We start from the raw sequence: 22,708 nt of genomic DNA on the forward strand, positions 1-22,708 counted from the left end.
AGCGTGTGTGAAATTGTTACTATTATTTATGATTTAGGAAGATCTAGTGACGCATTCTAACCAGTTGTCGGTCCCTTCAAGTTTTACAATGCACCTGTTCTGTTCAATTATTTCACAGCGCCTTCCCCAACCCGCCTACCCCATTTTAACTGTATATTCACGTTGTTCGTATCTCAGATACGTTTATTCATCCCATGAAAACTGTATTGGAGTGGTTCTACTGTATTCGAATTGGTTTTCAACATCACAGGACCAGTGCATCTGCCCAGACAATGACGAACCAACTTTCCATAAATGTTCCAAGCACACTGCTTGCATCCTTTATTTTATAATTCGCACATCGCATCAGCTCAGTTCCTGCAACATGATTGCGTTCTTTGTGTTTTTCACAGCAAGTGTTTGTGCCAGCTGGGGTGAGCTGGAGAGGCACCGGTAGCTACTAATGCCTCAGCACGAACGACCAAAAAATGAAAAATAAAGACATACAAAAAAGGCACAGGCAAAAACATACATCTTCGAACGGGGCTTGAATAAATAATCGTGCCTTGTTCGGCTGAAGTGTTGCACTGCATGACGCTGTGCCCAAGGAGTGCGTTGCATGTCGTCGCGTATCGAATTATCGCGTATCGAATTTCTTTCGGAGTAGGCCCTCTTGCTTCTCGGAAACAGTTCTCATACAAAAGTAGAGAGAGACTGAAATGAAAAAATTTGAAATTAAAAAAATACATAATAAAAGGGCGATAGCAACTGAGCACGAGAGGAAGAATTCATAAGGAGCGAGAGAGTCCAAGCAAACGCAATGCAGCCGACGACGCTTTTCTATTTTGGCAGGCCGCATATTTCACACGTGTTGCCGCTCTTGGTGTTCTGGTAGGTGCAGTGTTGACACGTCCAAGACGCAGCAGAAGCCCCTCCTTCTCTGTGTTCCGGACCAGTACCTGCAATGCGGTAGGTCCTTGCTTAGAGTGCACGCATTAAAGAGTATGTTGTAAGCACTCATACACACACACACACAAAAAAAACAGGAATGAGAGGATGCGGAGGCAGACTCCTGGGAATCTCTCGCGACCTGATAAGAGACGCACTGAAATAGTATGTGCCAAACACACGCTACAGTAGGATATGAGTAAGTGGATACAGTGAAAGCTCGTTAATTCACACCTCATTAATTCGAAATTTTGGATAATTCGAAATGGTCGCGGCAGTCCGGTCCGCAGTGCATAGGAGACCATGTGTAAAACGATTCGTTAATTCGAACAGAAATTGCTGCCTCTACGGATAATTCGAAGCGCGCGCCGCCGAGCGTCATCATCATCAAACACTAGTGGAAGCTTTTACGGTCGAACGATAGGTGGCACGACCAGTTTTTTCGAGCTTCAAGTGGCCTTCGAGCAAAGGGCGAGCAAAGTATGGCCTCCAAAATCCAGGGAGCAATTTTTTTTTCGTAGCCCTTCCGCTATCTCAGCGCCTGGCGCCACTTGTACGCGGGACCCACGGGACGCTGAGGAGTCAGCGGAGTAGTCCTAGCAGTCCTAGGCCGCTCCCGGCAGCGTCACTTTGTTCCTCAAGCACGTTGTTCGTTCACCAATGATTTTGTGCGCGGGCGACAGGAAGGACTTCGGCATTACGCCACTCACTGCCATGCACATGTTGGTGCGCGCATGGGAACAGGTGACCGCGACCACAATCGCAAACTGTTTCCGCCACAGTGGATTTGCAGCTGGAAGTGCGCAGGATAGTTGTGACGTCGACGTGGATGGGGCTGAGGAGCTCATGCCAGTGGCATTGCGCGACACTCTTCGGGGCGTACGTTTCCGATTATGTTGAAGTTGACACCGGTGCATCGGTGTGTGGTGCCCTGACTGATGAGGACATTATCGCTCAAGTAGCCGGTGCGCAGCCTGATGCTGAAGAGCCAGAAGGTGAGGAAGACGAAAATGACGAAGTGCCCGTGCGCCCGTCAGCTTCTGCGGTGATGGAGGAACTTAATGTGGCGCGTCTCTTCTTCAGCTTTGAAGAGGGTGAAGAGGATTCCCTGCGCCGCGTCCGCGCGCTGGAACAGGGAGCCGCAGCTGTGGCATTCAGAGAAAAGAAGCAGATGGTCATCACCGACTTTTTTGGCCAATAAATATTTTTCGTGCCCCCACCCCCGAAATCCACCCATTTTTGCTGACTTTCATTATTTCGAATTTTGTTTAATTCGAAATTGCTCAGCGTTCCCGTGGAATTCGAATTAACGAGCTTTTACTGTATTACTTAATACAATATCACTGCAGAAATTAAAAACAACCATCTCTTAATGGGCTTGTTTAGTATATGAGTAATGCGAAAATTAGGGGACCCTAAAGCTCCACCTGTAAGAGTTGAACGTGCGATACCGATATCCTGACCCATCCTTCAAACACCTAGCACATGAAATCTTTTTGAACTTGCTGTGCACCCACTACGTGGCCTTAAAGGGAATTTGCGCAGTAACGTGTGTGCCTTTTGTAGTGGGTGACCGGCTTTAAACCACGAAGTCATTATGATAATCACGTGTTCTGACGCCCAATGGCAATGCACGCCTGTACCACGCGTCATTACTGTAATATTTCATGTCGCATTGTGAAGCATGTATGAAGGATGCCTGTGTTTGTAAAGCGTGAAAGTTACTTTTACTGCACTTCCAAGTTGAGGAAGTTACTTTCACTGTATTCACGTGCAGATGTGCAGCTGTGAGGCAGAACACCAGATTTCCACGCGAAAGGCCCGGGTTCGATTCTCACTCGCACCCAGAATTTTTTTATAATTTATTTTATTTGCATCTCTCTCGATTTCCATCACGCACTAGATGAGAATTTTTCGCGCACAACCAAGAAAACCTACATTTCTGCCAAACGAGCTCTTTAATGCTATCGCACTAAAACAAAAAGCTTTGCTAATCCGAGCCAAAATTTCCATGCTTCTGAGTAAGTGAGACCATGAATAAAAGCTCTAAAGGATCTTTCAAAGAGGGAGAAACCCACAAACATAGGATCACAACGTATCTCCTGCTACAATAAAAACTCGTTGATATGAGCCCGCTTCAAATGTACCATACCGTAAAATCTAGTTCCGAAGCATCCCTCATAAAGAGTCTCGCAGAACAGATTGAACACGCTGACTACTTATTGCTATAGTGGCTTGCCCTTTGCTAACGGATAAGTGCATGCAACTAGATTAATTCTGTTTCAGAAAAGTTAACTGTCCCCTTCAACTCACCGATTCCACAATGTGCCCCAAAATGTGATCTGTCTCTTTAGCAAGTGCAGATCTTGATCAACGATTCCTGATCTACGTGACTGCGGTGATGCTTTTCCAGATAGGCAGCAGAAAAGAATGAAGGCAAGATGATGGCCACCAACCTATGTTCGACACTCAAACCTCATTATAACAAAGTCAAACCTGCCACTAAACTACTTCACTATATATCAAAAAATTCATTTTAAACATACATTTGCAGCACTGCATCTGTGACATAGCTATTCTTCATTTACTTCATTATAACCGATACTTCGATATATCCGGGCTCGTTATATCGAGGTGCGGGTGTAGTATGACTTGTCCCAGATAACTCTATCAGCTACCTGCATGTTTGAATGTACAGTGAAACCTTGTTAAGGGGGGGCGCGGCAAGTAAAGTGCCGATTTTGGTCAAAATATGCGATTTTCTGATTTATTTTTTTTCGTAATCTTCAGACCTTCAACTTCCTTGTTCTAAAATATTACAGCGAAACGTGCGCTACAAATCCCGCAAATAGTGTTTTTGCCGAGGCTAGTCGCCGAAAAGTGCGAAAAAAAAGCCCCTGAAACGGTGTTGTTCACGCCGCACAAACGCGCTAAGTTGTTGACTGTGGGCCGCCATTTTGGTAGCTTTGGAAAGAGGAGAAAGCCGGCTTCCCGATGGTCGCGGTCTCGTATTTCGCCGAGTGAAAATAAAAGCGCGAGGAGCAAGTAAAAAAATAAAAACGAAGAGCGGCAATTGGCTGCGCGGGTCACGTGGTAGCAGGCGCGACCTCTTACTGGTCAAAGCTGCGCCGCGCACCTTGGCAACCTTGGAAGCGCGAGCGCATCTGCGGCCGCCGTGTCGAGAATCATCCGGCGTGCGCTTCGTTTTTTGCCAGTTTGCTGTTTTTGTGATAGTTCGCGTGCTTTTTTTTTACCAAGCTTTGTTTACATCGGTGGTCTCTTCTGAGTGCTTGCTCATACTGCGGTGCTATGTTGTCGCAAAAAAAGTTCCGGAGCGTCCACAAGTACGGCAAGCGTCGGAAAGCTTGGAACAAAGGGCAGACGACTGCGGCTGCCGTCCCAGTCGCAGTTCCGGACGGAGCATGCTCTTCAAGCGTCACGGAGCCTCTACTCAGACCCTTCGCTGATTGTTGTGAGGCCGAGAGTGTGGAAGGTGCCACATCGTCGTATGTCAGACCGCCGGATGCCGTCGACCGTGATGGACGCTCTCGCGAACCCGATTGCGGTGGCGCCGCGTCGGCAGCCGTTGCAACTCCGGGCGTGCGCGCGTCGAACATTCTATCGCGAGTTTTGGCCCAGATTCCGAGCAGTGAAGAAATCGCGCAGCGGGCGCAGACAAGGCGGGATGTTTTGGATGCCGTAGCATCGAAGTCCGCTTCAAAGCGGAAGCTCGAGCTTCTGAACGAAGGCTGCGACGAAAATGACGGCGGTAAGGACTCCACATTCTTCATTGTAAATAAGAAGATGCTGAACGGTCTGCTTTCGTCAGTAAAGTGCAACAAGTCCGACGAAGGGTCGATACGCCTCGAGACTACGCACTGCCTTGGACTCGCGGCGAGGATGGGACTTTTTTGTGACAATTGTGGCATAGTGAACAGTGCGTGGTCGTCTCCGAGGTGCTCCGGGCAACAAAAAACGAACCCCTTTGAGGTAAACGTGCGTGCTTTGAGGGCTGTGCAGTCAGTTGGCAGAAAACAATCTGCCATAAATGACATTTTTTCTGCGATGGACATTTCGCATCGAGCACTGCACCACAAGTCCTACCAGAGACTGCAAAGGAAGTACAGCCACCCTGCCACCACATCAGCTGCCACCCGCATTGAAGCAGAAAGTGCACAGAAGGTGCATGACATTTACAAGGACCTAGGAGGAGTGCCAGGCAACATTGACGTCATTTACGACGGCACGTGGATGACGAGGGGGCACAGAAGTCATATTGGCGTGGGCTGTGTAATCGAGCTGTACACAGGCTTGGTCTTGGACCACTGTGTCCTGTCCAACTACTGCCAAGGCTGTGCTGTTGGCCCCAAGCCAGGTGACGACAACTATGAGGAGTGGCTTGAGAAACACAAGCCACAGTGCCAAAAGAACACCGATGCTAATGCAGGCCAAATGGAAGTAGAAGCAGCTAGAATCATGTTTGAAAGATCGTTTACCAAGTACAAGCTTCGATACATCAATGTGCTCTGCGACGGTGACAGCCGTACGTACCTTGCCCTCACGCAAGACAAGGTGTATGGCTACATGGTGATTAAGAAACAGGAGTGTGTGAACCATGTGAAAAAAAGAATGGGCACTTCCTTGCGCAACCTTCTTGATGAGCACAAATCCAAAGGCCGAGGACTGAGCATGGGTGGCAAAGGCCGGCTGACGCAGGGCCTGATAAAGAAGTTGACGAATTATTATGGCTGGGCCATTAAGAGCCACCCCAACGATGTTCCTGGCATGGAGAGGGCCATCATGGCCACTTATTACCATGTAACATCCACAGACCAGGATCCACACCACGACCTGTGCCCAAGTGGGACTGACTCCTGGTGCCCGCACAATCGGGCATTGGCCAAGGGAGAGTCGCTGCCGCCTCACAAACATAAACTGCCCCCTCACGTGCAAGTGGCACTGCTGCCAATCTACAAGCGCCTCTCGAACAAAGAGCTCCTTGAAAGGTGTGCGCAGGGAAAAACCCAGAACGCTGTGGAGAGTATGAACAGCCTCATTTGGTCACTCCAGTCCAAGAGCCAGTTCGCGTCCCTTCGAAGTGTGGAAAGTGCAGTTGCAGATGCAGTCTGCCGTTTCAATGGTGGCTGCAAGAGTGCGCTGCAAGAGATCACTGCTCAACTGGGCTTCAATCCAGGAGACTGCTCTTTGCGGCGAGCAGCCGAAAAGGATGCCAAAAGGGTAAAGAGGGCTCAAAAGGCGCATTGTTCCACGACAAAGAAGCGCAAAACTGGGTTGCGCTCTACAGAGGCCAAGGCCACAGCATCTCAGGATTACTGCCCAGGAGGATTCTGAGTGTTTTAGGCATGTTGTGAACTTCCAAACAAGAGTGAACTTTCAAAGTCAGTTTTCTCAACTCTTGATTTTCGCCTATGTGCCTTCGCTAGAACATCTGTCATTTTCTAACAAAGACTGATAGAGTCGTTCCGTTTTTTGCACTAGGCTCAGGAGGCCTTTAGCAGTGCAATAAAGCTTTATCTCTCTTCTTACTCATCATTTAAAATTTTTAGAACACATTTTATAATTACTGCAATGTGTGCGCAAAACAACATCCATGTTTTGGAAATTTTATTTATGGTTACAAGAACTAGAAAAATCAACTAATAGCTTCTTTGCACAAGTTGATGCTTTGGGAACATAATAATATGAAAAAATAATTTCATTTAGCAATAATTATCTCTTTAAGTGTGAAGAGCATTAATTAGTATAATTATGCTTGTAACTCAAAAAGTACAAGAGGTATTTGAAAACGGTTTTCATATTTGGAATCCTCACAATCATCCACATACACACACCAAATTTCATCACAAACAGTACATTAATAAAAAAATTAGTTTTACTTGCCACGTCCCCCCTTAAACCGTAGTTGGCCGGAGCTCAGAAAAAGTACGTACTAAACGGTAGTACTGCTTAACCGAAATACCGTCAGGTCGCTCACTTACCTGTCAAAAAAATAAACCTTCAGGGAGTGGCGATGAAAGAACGAAAAACGTGCAGTAATTTATTAACTTCGCGTGACAAAGTCTGTAATCTTCATTTGACGACGCGACGGCCTAGCAGCAACGACAGCGGCCTCAAACTCACTTATGCTGTGAGCCAGCTTTTCCGCCAGCCCCCTCTTCTCGGCAAATACCCGCATGACGCTGACGCAATGCGCAGCTTCGACCACTGTCGGACCTGGATCACCCGTGTTGTCGCTTTCCATGTCGTCCTCATCACTATCATTTGGCGACACTTCGACAGAGGCAACAATGGCTTCGTCGGACATCCCAGAGACATGTCCGGAGATGTCTGCACATCGCTGTCTGCGTCTCTGAAGTCGGGGAAGGAAATGCCTTCCGTAACGCCCTGCTGCTCCAGCACTTCAGCTAGCAGAGCTTTGCAAGCTTCGTCTACGATGGTGTCACTGGCATCATCTGCGTCACCCGCACACACACTGAAGCCAGCACGCTTTTGAACTGTCGTTGCTTCAATCTGCCGCCACTAGTATTCGAGCAGGTGAATCGTGCAAATCAGGTCAATGGAGAATAATTTGCCACATCCAATGGCGAGAAGAAATGTGCGCAGCAGATTCTTCTTGTAGAGCTGTTTTACAGCTCGAACGATGCCTTGGTCCAAAGGCTGGGCAATCGCTGTTGTGTTTGGTGGCAGAAACGCCAACTTCACAGCCGTCAGGTTGTCCAGGGCGACGTGCGCCGAAGCGTTGTCTAAAATAATAACTCTTCTGTTCTTAGCCGCAAAACGACGATCGATGAGGCGCACGTCCTCCTCAAAGAGTTTTGCCGCCATCCATGCTTTGGTGTTGCTGCGATAGATGACCCCTGATGACGACCGGCCGTCTTTGAAACATCTAGGCTTCACTGACTTTCCAATCACGAGGAGCGGAGTTTTGTCGCTTCCAGTCATGTTTACGCAAAACGCCACTGATATTCTGTCTTTTGCATGCTTTGCCGCCGGTGCACCTCTCGCCTTTGAACGCAAGCGTTTTGTCTGGTAGCAGCTTAAAGAATAGCGCCGATTCATCCATATTAAAGATGTCATCAGGTGCGTAGTCTTCCAATGTTCTTCAGCTGACCATTTTGCCACTGCTCCGCGCCATCCACGTCAGCAGCAGCACCTTCTCCCGAAACAGTCCTCGTGATAATGCCGTGCCTCGGAAGTTGTCATGGTTGAGCTGAGAGGCAAAAACCAGGGCCTTCTCCACGAGCAGGGGTCCGCTGATAGGCAGATTTTTTGACCGTGCAGCTTTTAGCCACTTCACCAGTGCCTCCTCTGCATCCGAAAATGCCGAACCGCGTAGCCGGCACCTTTTCGCAGTTGCAGCAGCACTGCCGAGCAACTTCTCTCTGGAATTCCAAATTCCACACACTGTGGTTAACGGCAGGTCCTTTTCGCGTGCCAGCGCCGATTTTTTTGTGCCACTTTCAATAGCACTAATTATGTCCAATTTCTCCTCTCTGTGGCACTTCCCCTATTCATCGCCACCATGACGATTGGACAGTCATGAGAGACAGCCAGAATCTTTGTGCTTTGACAAAAACAAACAAAAAGGCCTTGCGGTGGATACTTTAGAAAACATTACTAAGGCACTGTTTCCATTTCGTTGCAGGTACCATACTTGATAACAACTTTTTTTCGGCAATGAAGAAAAGGCTACAGACCCAAACTACACGTGTGCTACCGCTGAAGAATATAGTCCCACAAGTACGTCTGCATTTTCTATGTGAGAATAAAAAAAAACCTTGCCTCACTTTTTATGAGAAGCTGTAAAGAAGTAGACACTGCATGCACCAAGGAGATATGTTAATTTTGCTTTATGTAATGTCATTTTGCATTTTTGCACGTGCAAAAACATTGCACCTTTCATGAGCACCTCACAGTCTAAATGGTGTCTGTCTTCAGGTGAGTACTCGTCACCCTCCAGCTTTTCAGACGTATTGCCAAAGAATCTTCAGACTAATTTCGCTAACGAATTGCTGTTTGAGCAGACGAAGCAAATGGTGTCATTATTCAAGAGCGGCAGCTCGAATAATCGAACAGCCATCACAGGAGAGACGTTCATGAACCAAAACAAAATTAAAAATGCACACTGCATCGCACTACTTTGCAGCGCAGTAAGTGTGCAGTAGCTCCGGCCCCGTAGCCTTTACTTCACTGCCAAGAAAATTTATCTGTGTAGTGTAGACACATGCCAGAAGATGCAAATTTAAACTCGATGGTTAGTTAATGTGTACTACTGTTAAGTGCGCTGTTATGCTGCATACCCAGCAAGTATTAAACCATTCGTGCGTGAGCTAGACACATACATCCTACTTTTCCGTTTGCAGAGAAACTTTTCACCCTCATCACCCACTGCAATTAGCACTACATTAAGTCACTCATATCTCACCCAATTCTTTGTATTCTCGAGGAAAATTTTTTTACCACGCTTTCGAAGGGCGAGTGTAGTGCTGCGATGGTGTTGAATTTCAGTCAATTTTATTTATGATAACTTCTGAATTTTCCTCTTCTTTACATACATAGAACCTACAAAACTAGATGCACTATACCGTATTTACTCGATTCTACCACGCCCTCGATTGTAACGCGCACCCGGTTTCCACAACGAAAAAAAAAAAAAGTAAGACATCGATTGCAACGTGCATCCATTTTTCTCGTTGGCCCGCACAATCACACCACTCCGGAAAACGACTCCTTTCGGGAGCGTCTTCAGTTGAAATATAAGGTACGGAAGAAGCTTGTGCCTATCTGACGTGCAACCAAGCATTGCCGTCACTCAAGTTTTACCGCGGCCCGATGTCACCACGCGAACTTGCTTCGCCCCCTTCTTCTCGACGGTTGTAGTGCCAGGCATGTCGAAGTAAAGAGGCGTCTGATCGGCATTCCCGATTTGCCCAAGCAGGTAGCCGTTGTTGTGCCGCAAGTTTAGGACGAACCTCTGAAAACTGCGAAGCTTTTCTTCGTACTCCTCCGGTAACTTTTTGCATATGCCCGTTCGCCTTCGGAGGGAAAAGCCTTTCCTCTTCATAAAGTTAGTTAGCCAGCACCTTCTTGCTTTAAACTGGCTCCGCATTAGCCGTTTTTCTAAGGCTAACTGCATAGCCTGCACTTGGAGCAATTCTGTCGTCACTGGCCGCTCACTGCTCAATCACACACTCGCCGAGCAGCTCTTCAATTTGCGGAAACCGACCCTGCTGTGGTCCACTGAAGCCTTTGCGTGAATCTTTGCTGTCGACAATATTCTGCTTTTGTTTCCGCCAGTCCCGCACGCATGTTTCGGGAACTCCGAACGACCGTGATGCGACCTGATTTCCGTCCCTTTCGGCACACGCGATGACTTTCCTTTTAAAAGCCACATCGTGGTGCACTCGTCGAGTTTTTGGAGTCAACCCTTCCGTGCCGTCGATGCTAATGCACTACAAGATGACGAACTGCTCAGCACACGTACGAAGTGCCGCACATGGGAAACACATAGGCAGAAATGGCCGACGCGCCATGCCGACGCACGTAGGGGGCGGCCATTTTGAAAATGCCGATGGCGATAGAATGACCGTATGCATTTTTTTTTTTCGTACTCTATTCTAACACGCATGTGATTTATGAACTCGCTTAACCGAAAAAAAAGTGCGTGCTAGATTGGAGTAATTACGGTAATGTTCTCTTTTTCTGGTTTTCGACAGCGGTGATTTTAACTTCCAGTGATGCCGTGTTTTCCTAAACTTGCATAAATAGCTTGACCGATAAATGCATCACAGCAATTCCCAGCAAAACTGTCACACTCATCCCTCAATGCTATTGTGTATATTGACGTGTGGAAATATTTTTCTCAATATGACACACCTCTTGAAAAGTAGGCACATGTTCAGCGACAACATCTCTGCTAGACAATTTGGACAACAAAAGCAAGGAGAGCGAAAAAAAGAGTTTCTAATGCATGCGGTGAAGTAAGCTTTACAGAAACAGACCACACTTCATTGAAGGCTCATAAGAGGTGCAACTTCAGGCAGTGTTCTCCCGCTTAAATGAAGTTCACACAGCCTTCCGGATCATAACTTGAGAAGTGATACTCTGGGCCACCTGCTTTGGCCGTTTCATCCCAAGATACCTGCTGATGTAATCCCGAGATGGCGCTTTCATGAGACAGTGGGGCATATATGTGCGACTCTTCTTCAGTAGACTATTGGCTTGGCTTCAATGAAACTTGTTAGACACTATTTCTTTGTAGTTTATATCCATATGTACTACACTCAAACCTCAACACAAATAACTTGTATATAATAAAATGTCGATTATAATAAAGTAAATAAAGAATAAATAGTTGATGTAGGGTAAGGAATAAACCTTTATAACAAATTTTTGGGTATAACAAACTTATTTTCTTGCAAGGTGCAACTTATTTATGATGAAGTTTGAATGCACAACTGGTTTTTATATCACTGTGTAAAAAATATAGAAGAACCTACAAAAGGTTAACACGGTTGTACAGTATCTGAAAAGCCATCTCTTATACTGAAAAAGACTGGGTTATTACGCTACCAATTGAAAAAAATTATCCCAGTTTTCTTTAAGGGGGCAGACTGGTCTTACACATTTTTTGTTTATTTCTTCAGTGAACTTGATCAAACTGCACAGGGTTATGCAGTTTTTTCTGCTGATTTCAAATAATTAATTAGTTTTCCTGTAACTGATCTTGTTCCTGAGATAACTTAAGTTCACCCCCTATTGTTTAAGGCTGCCATAGAAAAAAAAGTGCCAAAATAAAAGTGATATTTAAGATATGCTAACATAGACTGATGACTACAGAGTGAAAGTATGCAAGACTTTTTGTTTTTAGGCCTTTCTTGGTTACCTTACAGCAAAATGAACTATCCATTTGCAAAAGTAGTTGGAATTGTATTACAATTTTGATGAGTAATTAATTAAAAAGGCTTGTGCTCTAAATTCTGCTCCCATACTTGCATTCTACACACATACAGGTTTCCATTGCAAAAAGAATTATTATTGTACCTGCCCTAGCTGCAGAGATATTGTGGCCTCAAAATTGAACAGTCGCAAATGTACTTTTCTGAGAAAAATGAAAAAAAAAATTGAAAACACACAGCTTCCTCAAACAGCAACAATCATGGTGTGCTTGTTTTTCAATCCTCATAAAGGTGCTCATAAATTCGTAGCAGAGCTTCTAACACAGATGCCAGCCGATTATAAAGAAGCCTCGAAGTGGGTTCCCCGTTTTTTTGCATGTCTGCATGTTAACAGCACCAAGAATCTGGACAATTACAATGACATTACAGAAAAATTACCACTTCCTGGTGTGTGAAAATTTGCAGAGAGATAGAAAAATACTTTCAGAAACCACATATGTCAACCTTAAAAAATGAATTTTTTTGTCACTTTTTGGACCCAAAGAACAGTCTGCCCCCTTAAAACACCACCAGGGTTTCCACCGCAATGCAACCACGCTTTCATATATTACCAACTTTCAATAAAATGGACCCTCTTTTTTTCTTTGGAGAATCATTGACCCGTTGCACCGACAGTGTACTGCAACACAACAAAGCGCAGTTTGTCACTGGTTCCAGAAAGACGCAACCGTACCTTGTAAGATCTGCTCGAACGTTTGCCAGTGGTCGTTTGTCGTCCACTGTCGGGCCTTGTCCCGGTTCTTCGTGCGAATGGCATCTAATAGGGGAGCCATAGTCTCCTGGCAACATAGCACACACACAAAGGGAATTTGTAATCTTATTCAAAGAACGTGTGAGATCAAGCTAGATTACAAGACCATTCAGAGTCTAAAAAACCTGCAAAAAAAAAAAGTTTAAAGGAAGCGTGGATGCTTGGACAAAGAATATCGTGGAAATAATTATTTGAAAAAAAAAAAAAAAAAGCATTTTTGGAAATGGCCCCTACATGCTACTATCCTGATCCTCCAAGCTTCCTATCTCATCCTTCACCAAATAATATCTACTTAAAATACGTAGGACAAGTCGTTTTTCGGTTTAACTGCTGCTAAAATGACGCACAGTCAATGATGTCACGCTTACATTGCAAGGGCTTGACCAACTATCGCTTTGTGACAGCGTATGTACAAATGTTTGTGGTTCTTCACAATTAAATATGACATCTGTTTAAATTTTCTCAATTTTCTCGAAATAGTCATCGTGCCAACAAATAAATACACTTATGACAATCTGTTAGCCGCTATCACAGCGAGATGAATCAACTGTTTTTTCTGCAGAAAGCTAGATCTACAAAACACGCAACTTGAGAAGCAGATATGATGAATTTTTTTTTTTTTCAATTTGACAGGCATGATTGCTGCATGGCCATATTCACGACAATAGAGTTTAGTGCAGTATAAAGCAAAAAATATTAGCCCAATAATAAGAGTGCTATGGTTGCCGCGATCCCTGTGCCCTCTGCTATTGACCCGTGTGTCTTTCCGAGGCAATCATCGGTCTATTGTAGTAATACAGCTAAACCTGGATACAACGAAACTGAAAAATTTGTAAAAAAGATGGTTTTGTTATTGCAGGTTCAGCACGAAAATTCGAAAAATAAATGCACAGTTTAAAAAACAAAAGGGGAACCAAAGACAGGGCTCACTCAAAACACTTATTGAGCAGTAAAAAAACTACGTTATTATTGCAATAGCAATCATATGGACACTCTCAGTAGGTTTTTTTCCTTCGCCGCCATGTTCCGTAACAAGTCCAAATTGATAACATGCCCCACACAACCCAAGTTTTACGAGAGAATAAAATCGCCCGAGTGAGCGCTGCTGAAGCAGAGATCAAAGGAGCACATACGATAACACCACTCCTGTATGTTAGAACTGCCGTTAAATGCTCAAACAGAAAAGAAACTACCGGTTTTGAATGAACATGAGAAAACACGGAAAAGGGGGAGGGGGGGGCGCTCAAGTAGCAGCAGTGAACTGAATTTTAAGGGCATGGTCACGATCGCTGGCAGATGTGCTATCTACCGTATTTATTCCAATATAGGTCGACTTCTTCTTCTTCTTTTTTTTTTTTGAAAATGTTGTTCATAACCAGCTATCAACCTATAATTGTGACCAAAGAATATAGACCTATATTCATGAGTAAACCAACCAAAAGCGCCGAGCTGATCGCGTTCAACTGCCGCGCCTGCTGTTCTTCAAGCGGTTCCTGCTCCATACGCATGTTATATACCATAAAGTCTGAAATAAAGACCCCGCTCCTCTTTTTCAACTACCTTACTGATTGCGGAAAAAGTTATGTATGCAATAGCCGCGTACCGCCCCTGCAAATAGCAACCGCTCTGCTGTGTTTGCGATGAAACTCACGATATGCCTAGGTATTGGCCGTGAAGTCCCCAACCTGCTAGCCATGCTTCCGGTACTGCCTTCCGGCGCGCAGCCGCATTGGCGGTAGCCTGCGGCCTCGCCGCCACCGCCTCGCACTTTGATCATTGTATGATCAGCCTGATGGGGTGACGGTCTGCATTTGCTTTTGGCGCTGAGCCGTGCTTCCTACCGGGCTGCAGAAATCAGGTGCCTTCTTCTTCTTCTAACCACCACCACTGTTTGGTTGTGCGCGGTTGCGATGATGTCACGTCGGCAGAGCTGCACAGGTGACTTCAAGTGCCAAGTAATACTTTTTACCGAGGACTCGAGCAATTGTGCAGTGCAGGGCGAGTTCTGTGTAGGCTGGCGAAAGCAGCGGGACCACCTGTTTGCGTGCAAATGTCGGGGTTGTGCCTTTTGCGGCCCAGCAATCGGCAGCGGTGGCAGCAAGGGCGACGTCATTTGGGACGTCAAAAATCTGATGACATCCTCATCTTGCACATCGGAACCGATAACAACCCCCAGCAGCGATTAGGGCGCTCATTTATGTAAATAAAGATGTGCTATGTTTCAATTTTTCTGTTTCTAAACTATAAAAAAAAGCATTGGTCGACATATATTAAAATATTTTTTCCCCTCTTGTAGAACACTATAAGTATGGGTCGACCTATATTCGAGCCCGGCCTATTTTCGAGTAACTACGGTGGGCGAACATAAGTACACTTTCAATGTGAAGAGACTGTGTGAAAAGAGCACTTCTCCCAGGACCGGTTGTACTAGCTCACACTAACATTTTGTAGTAGTTCCACAAGAGTTGGCTGCCAGATCCACAAGAGTTGGCTGCCAGCCTTACTTGTATGACATTACAATTTGTTGCCATTGCTTTCCATTCAACGCGTCCTCTTGTTGTTGCCCGAGCTAATTGGGTAATCGTGAAGGCTACGGTCCCGCGAACTCGCAGAGCAGCGCAAGATGGAAGCGCACGACCAGTCGACCTCTCAAGATTCGTCATTGTGGCATTAGAGTTTCCATCAGTGCCTAAACTGACATCCTTGGTAGTGACGACACGGTTGCCCAAAATAAAATAAGAAAAATCAAAGCTGAATGTTGTTGGAAGCCACTGCATGCATGTGCAGTGACACCATACGAGCAAGCACAGCGTCGAGAAAGAAGAGGGCACGAACATAAACCACGGAAAACTATTTAGTAAAGCGCTCTCCAAATGCTACCCAGCTCCACATATGTGACGCTAAATATAAAAATATACATATATATTATGTATAAAACTGTAACACTACCAACACAAAAGTAATTTTTAAATTTTTGCTGTTTTTAGTTTGCAGGAAGGAAAGGGTGCATTAGAAAGTGCGCTCACAACAACAAGAACGGCAACAACGCCAGCTCGAGGGGCGCAGGCCTGCTTGCCCGCCTAGCACCGGGGCTATGAATGCGCTGCTTCGCGATGCGTCATCGGCGGGACAACTGTGACAGTACATGCTCGTGCCGAAATGACAAAATCCGGGGCAATATTCCTAGACTGTCTGGGGCGAATATTCGTTATATCAAGGTTGTTTCCCACTGTCACTTTGTCACAGAGAAGTGACAAATACATGTGTTTCTATGAAGTAACAGCAGGGAATAAAAAGCTTCGTAACATCGCGGAATTTATTATATGGAAGTTCATTATAGGCAGGTTTAAGGGGGGACGTGCCCTTTAGAAACCGAAAAATCGCGAAAAAGTCGATTTTTTGAAAACCCCATATTTGGGTAGTATGTATAAACTATCTGCTCTGTAACTATCAATGTTTAATTCATCGCGAAAGTACGTCAATTTATATACCATGCCGCGGCAGCCGGCAAGTGGCCAGCGAGCGCTGGAAATACCCCAACTTTACGCATTTCCAATTTATTTATTTATTTATTTTCCTCAAGGGTCCCTAACAGAAGGGACATTACATGAGGGGTGGGCATACAAGAATTGGAGAAAGGCAAAGTTGGATGTGCAACAAAATGAAAAACGAATTTTAGGTCATAACTGAAGCGTGTGGGGATGCTGACACCCCCCCTGTAAAGTTGTCTGCGCCGCGTGGCGCACGTATCTCGCCCCAAGGCTTTATTTCGATGGTGACCACCGCCGGGCGATAGATGGCGTTGTGTTTGCTTTGAGTACCACTGTTGGTAGAGTGGTAGCGCCGGCGGTGGCCCCTGGCGGAAGGCGGGCCTTGGTGGTGGCCGAGAGTTGAGCGAGCCTCTTCTGCGCGTGGCGGCTGCCGCGAACGGTTGTCTGTGGCGTGGGTCCCCGGTGCTCGGCGCCGCGGGCTTCGCGCCGGGGTCCCACGTGGTAAGTCAAGCGTTGGCGACTCCGCCTTGGGTATGTGCTAGGTGTGTTAGTGTGTGTTTATCATGTTATTGTGTGTTTAGTGTGTCACTGCGTATGTTGTTTGTATGGTAGCATGTTAATTAAAATTGATGTATCATTCGGCGGACGATATCGTCGTCTAAATTAGTTAATAAATGTATGTATGTTGTGTGCTTTGTACCGACCACGTCTACTGTGTCCGTTCACTCCAAGAGCGTGGCGTGGCGAGGCGCTCGTTCGCCTCACCGAGACCCCACAAGCGGCATTTCCGAACCACACGGCCCAGCGCCACCATCTTAGTCTTGTTTTGCTCATGAATTCTCACTCTTCTTATTCGTCGCCACATGGGGCAACAGCAGCAGCGTGGTCGCAAGGGAATCGCTTACGATTGGGGGGCTCTCGAAGTTTTGAAGTCTCCCGCGGTCCGAATGCGAAGCCGCAAATGGAAAAAGCGCGCGCCTTTCGAGAGAGTGGGTGATCAGGCAGCCCTTATTGACTGCTGCGCACGATGGCGCATCTGTTCCACCGGCTCGCCGTCTGCTCCGGGGCCGGCCTTGAAAGCACTGGTGTTCTCTTGGCGTGCATTGTTTTCTCGTAGGCCATCATTCCACTTGGTTCTCACGCATGCTCTTCAATCTTTCACTGTCTTCATGAGACGATCTTTCGCCGTGTTCACGGGACGCTGATTGTTGTTCTGTCACTAACGATGGGCCGAGCAAAGTTTGGAGCAAAGTTTTTACTTCGCTTATCTACTGCTGCGGAAATTCCTCACAGCTGTCAAGAACGAGCAAAGTTACAAGTGTTTGTTGCATGCTTTGAGTGCTTTCGCGCTGCTCTTGTTCCGATGAGTGTGATCGAAGCTATAAAAGGTGGGGACAGGGAACAGAAACGAGGAAAGAAGTTACGTCGTCGCATGTTGAGATCTTGTGTATGCGCGATGAAATGTGACTGATATTTTACCTCGTAAATCCTCTGCATGAGACTAGCTCACTAGAAAATTTAGCAGACTGTGGAGCACAACACTGGCACATTTGATCCCAATGCCACTACTCACTGATACTGGCCATAGTATAATAGCATACTGCAACATGTCTGCCGCTGCCAACTACAGCGGCAGACAACTACAATGCCAAAGAGACTCTTGTGATCTCATAACAGCTTTCCCTGTAAAAAACCTGTCTTGTTGACACCCCACCAGTCCAGGTGCATGGCCCACTGCCAAGGATGGGGATGGACGGTTCATGAAAATGTTTTCAGGATCGTTAGCCCTCGTGGCCTGCAGCCCAGCTATGGACTTGATTGATTTGTGGGGTTTAACGTCCCAAAACCACCATTTGATTATGAGAGACGCCGTAGTGGAGGGCTCCGGAAATTTTGACCACCTGGGGTTCTTTAACGTGCACCCAAATCTGAGTACACGGGCCTGCAACATTTCCCCCTCCATCGGAAATGCAGCCACCGCAGCCGGAAATCGAACCCGTGACCTGCGGGTCAGCAGCCGAGTACCTTAGCCACTAGACCACCGCGGCGGGGCACCCAGATATGGACTTGCCAAACCAGAAGTGGAGGACCACGCGAAAATGAGAAAGCTAGCCAAGAGAGCAATTCAGCCTATCGTTTATATTCACCATTAAAAGCCATGACTTCAATAAACAAAGAAACGCTGTGTTCTCAGCTCCATACCCTCAGTGGTACAATGTCCTGCGAGGCGAGATAGAGGAGCAGGTGGAAGTCTGAGAAGGCCTCGAGGACGTTTTCGCTGCCGGCATTGTTGGCGGTGAACTGAGACAGGTGCCTGGCCACGGTGCCCAGATCCTGGATGTGACCCTCGAGGAGACGATTTTCGACAGGGAAGTGCCGCTTGCCCGGTGCAGCGTAGAAGGTCGGCTCCTTGGGGTCCTTGGGCGTTGACACGGGCACGTCCACCAGCAGGTACTCGATGGGAAGCGGCCGTGCCATCTGGGTCACCTCGTTGCCGTATGAGTCTGTGTACTGCAACAAAGGACGCAAGGAGGGGAGTTTTTTTAAAGGGTTTGTTTCTTTGCTGGGCACAACTGAGTGAGCTTAACAGACAATTAGACCAAGGAAAGCAGAGAGAACATTGTCGAGTTTCAAACTCCAGGATACTAAGTGCGGCGTAAATAGAGAATCCTCCATGACGTTGGTTATCATGTGCCATTGCTTATCAGTCATGCCCACAAACGGAAACAGTCCACGCAGCCGCCATGACGAGTTTGTCCATTGTGCAAATTGATACATTGATTAGTATAGTACTCTCACACAATTCAAAAGTCTTTATGGCTGCCACGAGTAATGCGAAAAGAGAAAAAAAAGCGGGCCGTGATGGCACCAAGTTCCCGTACCAAACACCAAGGTGCGACAGATTTCGATACTGTCTACTAGGCCCTATGCAGTTGTTAATCAGTAAAGATGAAGTACAATGTTCTTTGAAGGGGCCAAAGACATCCGATACCAAGCTGCATAAAATTTCATTGAGCCAATGTCACCAAAATAAGAACAGTACACATGGAAGTCCCTGATGTTATGCTTTTATGCATGGCATCAGATGTTGACAAAATATTAGACAATAATACTTTGACCTAAACTATCTCCTCTAATAATAAAACTCACAAAAAAAATTACATTAGTGATAAAGCACAAATTATCAATGTAAACTGATTAACTCAGGTGCCCCTTTAAAAAAGAAAAACTGAAAAAATAGAAATTTCAGGTGCGCCATTTGCTTGCACACCGCTGTGCTGACACAATGCAGCACGCGCACCCACTCACACGCACCTTGTAGAAGACGTCGGGCACGTACTGGGTGTTGGAGGACTCTCGGACGTAGCCGAGCTCGGGGGCGTCACGCGTGGGCACCAGGCAGTTGTCCCGCACCAACGCCATGCACTGGTTGGACACCTGGTAGCCCTCCATGTGGACCCGATTCTCAGAGTCACCTGTGCATATGCAGCAACGAACACTAACATAAGGAAAAAGAGCACCGCTCTGTGTTGGAGAACCTGTTTTCTGCAGTCAGACTTCGATACAACGAACACAAACTTAGCGAGTTAACGATTATAACGAAGCAAACAGAGAATAGTCATGTCATTATTATAGAGATAGGTAACTTCACTTATAATAAAACCTTGAACTTAACAAAGCCGTTTCCGTGTCAGATGCGACTTCGCTGTAGATGAGGTTTCACTGTATACATCAAGTGGGAGAGGACTTGATACTTCTCGCGCTTTAAAACTGCTTTGAAAGGCAGCATCATACCTTGTTGCATTCACAAGGAATTCATAATCTCAGCGCCATTTCAAGGATTGAAAGCTATCCAAGAGCTAAACAGGAATGAGATCAAGGTTTCCTAAATGTACACTGATACCTCGATATAAGGTGCACAGATATAACGAATCATCTGCCATCAAATGAAATATAATCTTAATTTTTAATAAATGCAACTTTACGCATGGAGAAAAAACAGAAATTAAGGCAGCTCGTTTTTACCAAATATAACTTCACACACGGAGAAAAGGCACAAATTAAGGCAGCTTTGCACTAGCAGTGCAAAGCCTGCAGAAAGTGCAGTGCTGGGCAGCCTTCGTTTGTTCCTCTTCGGTTCTCCCTTCTTTCCTCCCCTCTTTCCTTCTTTTCTTCTTACCAGTATTTTCTTCTTCTCTTTATTTCTATTCTTTATCTGTTTTCTTGCTATTCTTCCTCTTTCGTTCCTTCTTTTCATTTATGACGTGCTCCCTTTTTTCCCGCTTTTTATACAGTCAAACCTCGTTATAACGTAGCGGGATATAACGAAATAATGGATATAACAAAGTAAATGAAATTTCTCTTGAAAGCTCCATTGAGAACCATGCATTTTAGACATCATTGTAACGAAGTAAAATGGATCGGTAAATGAATACAACAAACTAGATTAGTCTAACAAATAGTCTATCAAAAAAAAGAAAGAGCTTTGTGTGTTAAGTATATCGTTTTATGCGGAGTTTGACGCTCGTTCAGCGCGGCTTTCAAAAATCCCGCACCGACCTAACAGCTACGCTATGCGCGGCCGAGAGAGCCGTCCTTCTCACACAGCCAGCGGAGAGGATTGAGGAAGCGCTCAGCGGGTCACATGACCGAGAAGCGGCGCCCTGATGCAAAGCAATTTTCCTTTCATTTAAAAATATGCAATGGGGAAACTTCAGAAGACTTACATTCATTCACAAATCGGAGGACATCCGTCATTAATTGAAGCAATCGGTCATGAGCGTTGCACACGTTTGCCTTGCAGCGAGTCAATCGATTTCGCAAGCAGTTTGCAAAGCATAGTAACGCACGGCTAAGTCTAATGCCAACACTCTCTAAAGACGACGGCAATGACTGCGTCTCCCCTGCTACCCTCTGCACCGAGAAGGAGGAGCTTCTCCACGCAAAGAGATGCAGATCGGCAATACAGAGAGAGCCAACTCTCTGTGACAGCTTTCTTTCTTTTTCCCCTCTCGCTCCACGTGCCGCCTTGAAAAGAGAAGGGTCTCTACGTCCAGAGAGGGAAAAGGGAGAAGCGTGGCACAGGCGGGTCGCAGATTGGCATTTGAGAGATAGCAAACAATCCGCCACCGTCTTTTCTTTTTTTTTCTTCTTTCCCTTTTTTGCACGCAGCATTGAGACAGGCTCGTGGCATGTTGCGAGCTTCGCGTCCGCGCTTTGAGGCATCGCCACCATCGAAACGATGACAGCGCACCGCCGTCGACGGCAAATGAACGCCATCTAAGTATTTTTTTCTGACAATTTTATTTATAAGACTTGAAAACAGTAAGCATAAAAAAACGTTTCTCATTAAATTTTAGGCATTCAGAAGCATGCGTGGTGAAAACGCCTGGAAAATGGGAAAGTGACGCAACTTAAATGGCAGCGTGGACCAGAAAACTAACAGTCGTGGCACACTGCTCGTGAAAGGCACGCGGATACGTTGATGTTAATTACAAAAAGTGTCCGAATACTATATACAAGGTGTTACGACATCTTCAGCTACAGAAGTGCTGGAACGTTATCAGTATACCTTTACTTACGGCAGCAAACGTTTCGTGGAGTGTGATGGATATATCAGCCAGTGCTGGACAGCTTCTGTGCTCTGGGCATCTGCGTTGGAGCTAGGCGCAGTACGTACCTTGTTTGTACATGAACGCTAATGCACGCATATTCTTCACTGCTATACACGCTAAAATGTTACTACGTGACTTTTATTTCATGTAAACATTGATTGACTTGCAATAAAACAATTTATTGCCGCAAGTTTGCATGATCAGCGTTGTCGTTTCGCTCAGCGTGTACCGTATTTACTCGATTCTACCGCGCCCTCGATTGTAACGCGCGGTTTCCACGAAAAAAAAAAAAAAAAAGAGTAAGACATCGATTGCAACGCGCACCCATTTTTCTCGTTGGCCAGCACGATCACACTACTCGAAAAAACTACTCCTTTCGGAAGCGTCTTCCATTTAAATATGAGGTACGGGGGAAGCTTGTGCCCATCTGACGTGTAACGAAGCATCGCCGTCACTGTAGTTTTACCGTGGGCCGATGTCAGCACGCGAACTTGCTTCGCCCCCTTCTTCTCGATGATTGTAGTGCCAGGCATGTCGAAGTAAAGAGGCATCTGATAGAAATTCCCGATTAGCCCAAGCAGGTAGCCGTTGTGCCGAAAGTTTAGGACGAAACTCTGAAAACTGTGAAGCTTTTTATCGTACTCCTCCGGAAACTTTTCGCATATGCTCGTTCGCCTTCGGAGGGAAAAGCCTTTCCTCTTCATAAAGTTAGTTAGCCAGCACCTGCTCGCTTTAAACTGGCTCCGCATTAGACCTTTTTCTAAGACTAATTGCATAGCCCGCACTTGGAGCAGTTCTGTCGTCACGGGCCGCTGTGCCGCTCGCTGCTCAAGCACATATCGTAATTACTCGAATCTAACGCGCACGTTTTTTCCGGTTAAGCGAGTTCATAAATCGCATGCGCGTTAGAATCGAGTACGAACAAAAAAATTACGGTCAATCTAT

General features: G+C 46.0%; 1 protein-coding gene across 1 annotated transcript in view; it reads right to left on the reverse strand.

The window, feature by feature from the left end:
- Positions 1-285: 285 nt before the first annotated feature.
- The window catches only part of Npl4 (nuclear protein localization 4), a 38,732-nt gene continuing 16,309 nt past the window's right edge, over positions 286-22,708 (reverse strand). The window contains exons 10-13 of the mRNA XM_037431491.2: positions 19,464-19,624; positions 18,351-18,659; positions 12,580-12,685; positions 286-938 (exon numbers count right to left, since the gene is read on the reverse strand). Of these exons, the coding sequence (XP_037287388.2) occupies positions 820-938; positions 12,580-12,685; positions 18,351-18,659; positions 19,464-19,624 (695 nt within the window). The 3' untranslated portion in view covers positions 286-819. The remainder of the gene's footprint in view (positions 939-12,579; positions 12,686-18,350; positions 18,660-19,463; positions 19,625-22,708) is intronic.

This window comes from Rhipicephalus microplus, chromosome 7 (assembly GCF_043290135.1).
Source record: "Rhipicephalus microplus isolate Deutch F79 chromosome 7, USDA_Rmic, whole genome shotgun sequence".
Taxonomy (NCBI): domain Eukaryota; kingdom Metazoa; phylum Arthropoda; class Arachnida; order Ixodida; family Ixodidae; genus Rhipicephalus; species Rhipicephalus microplus.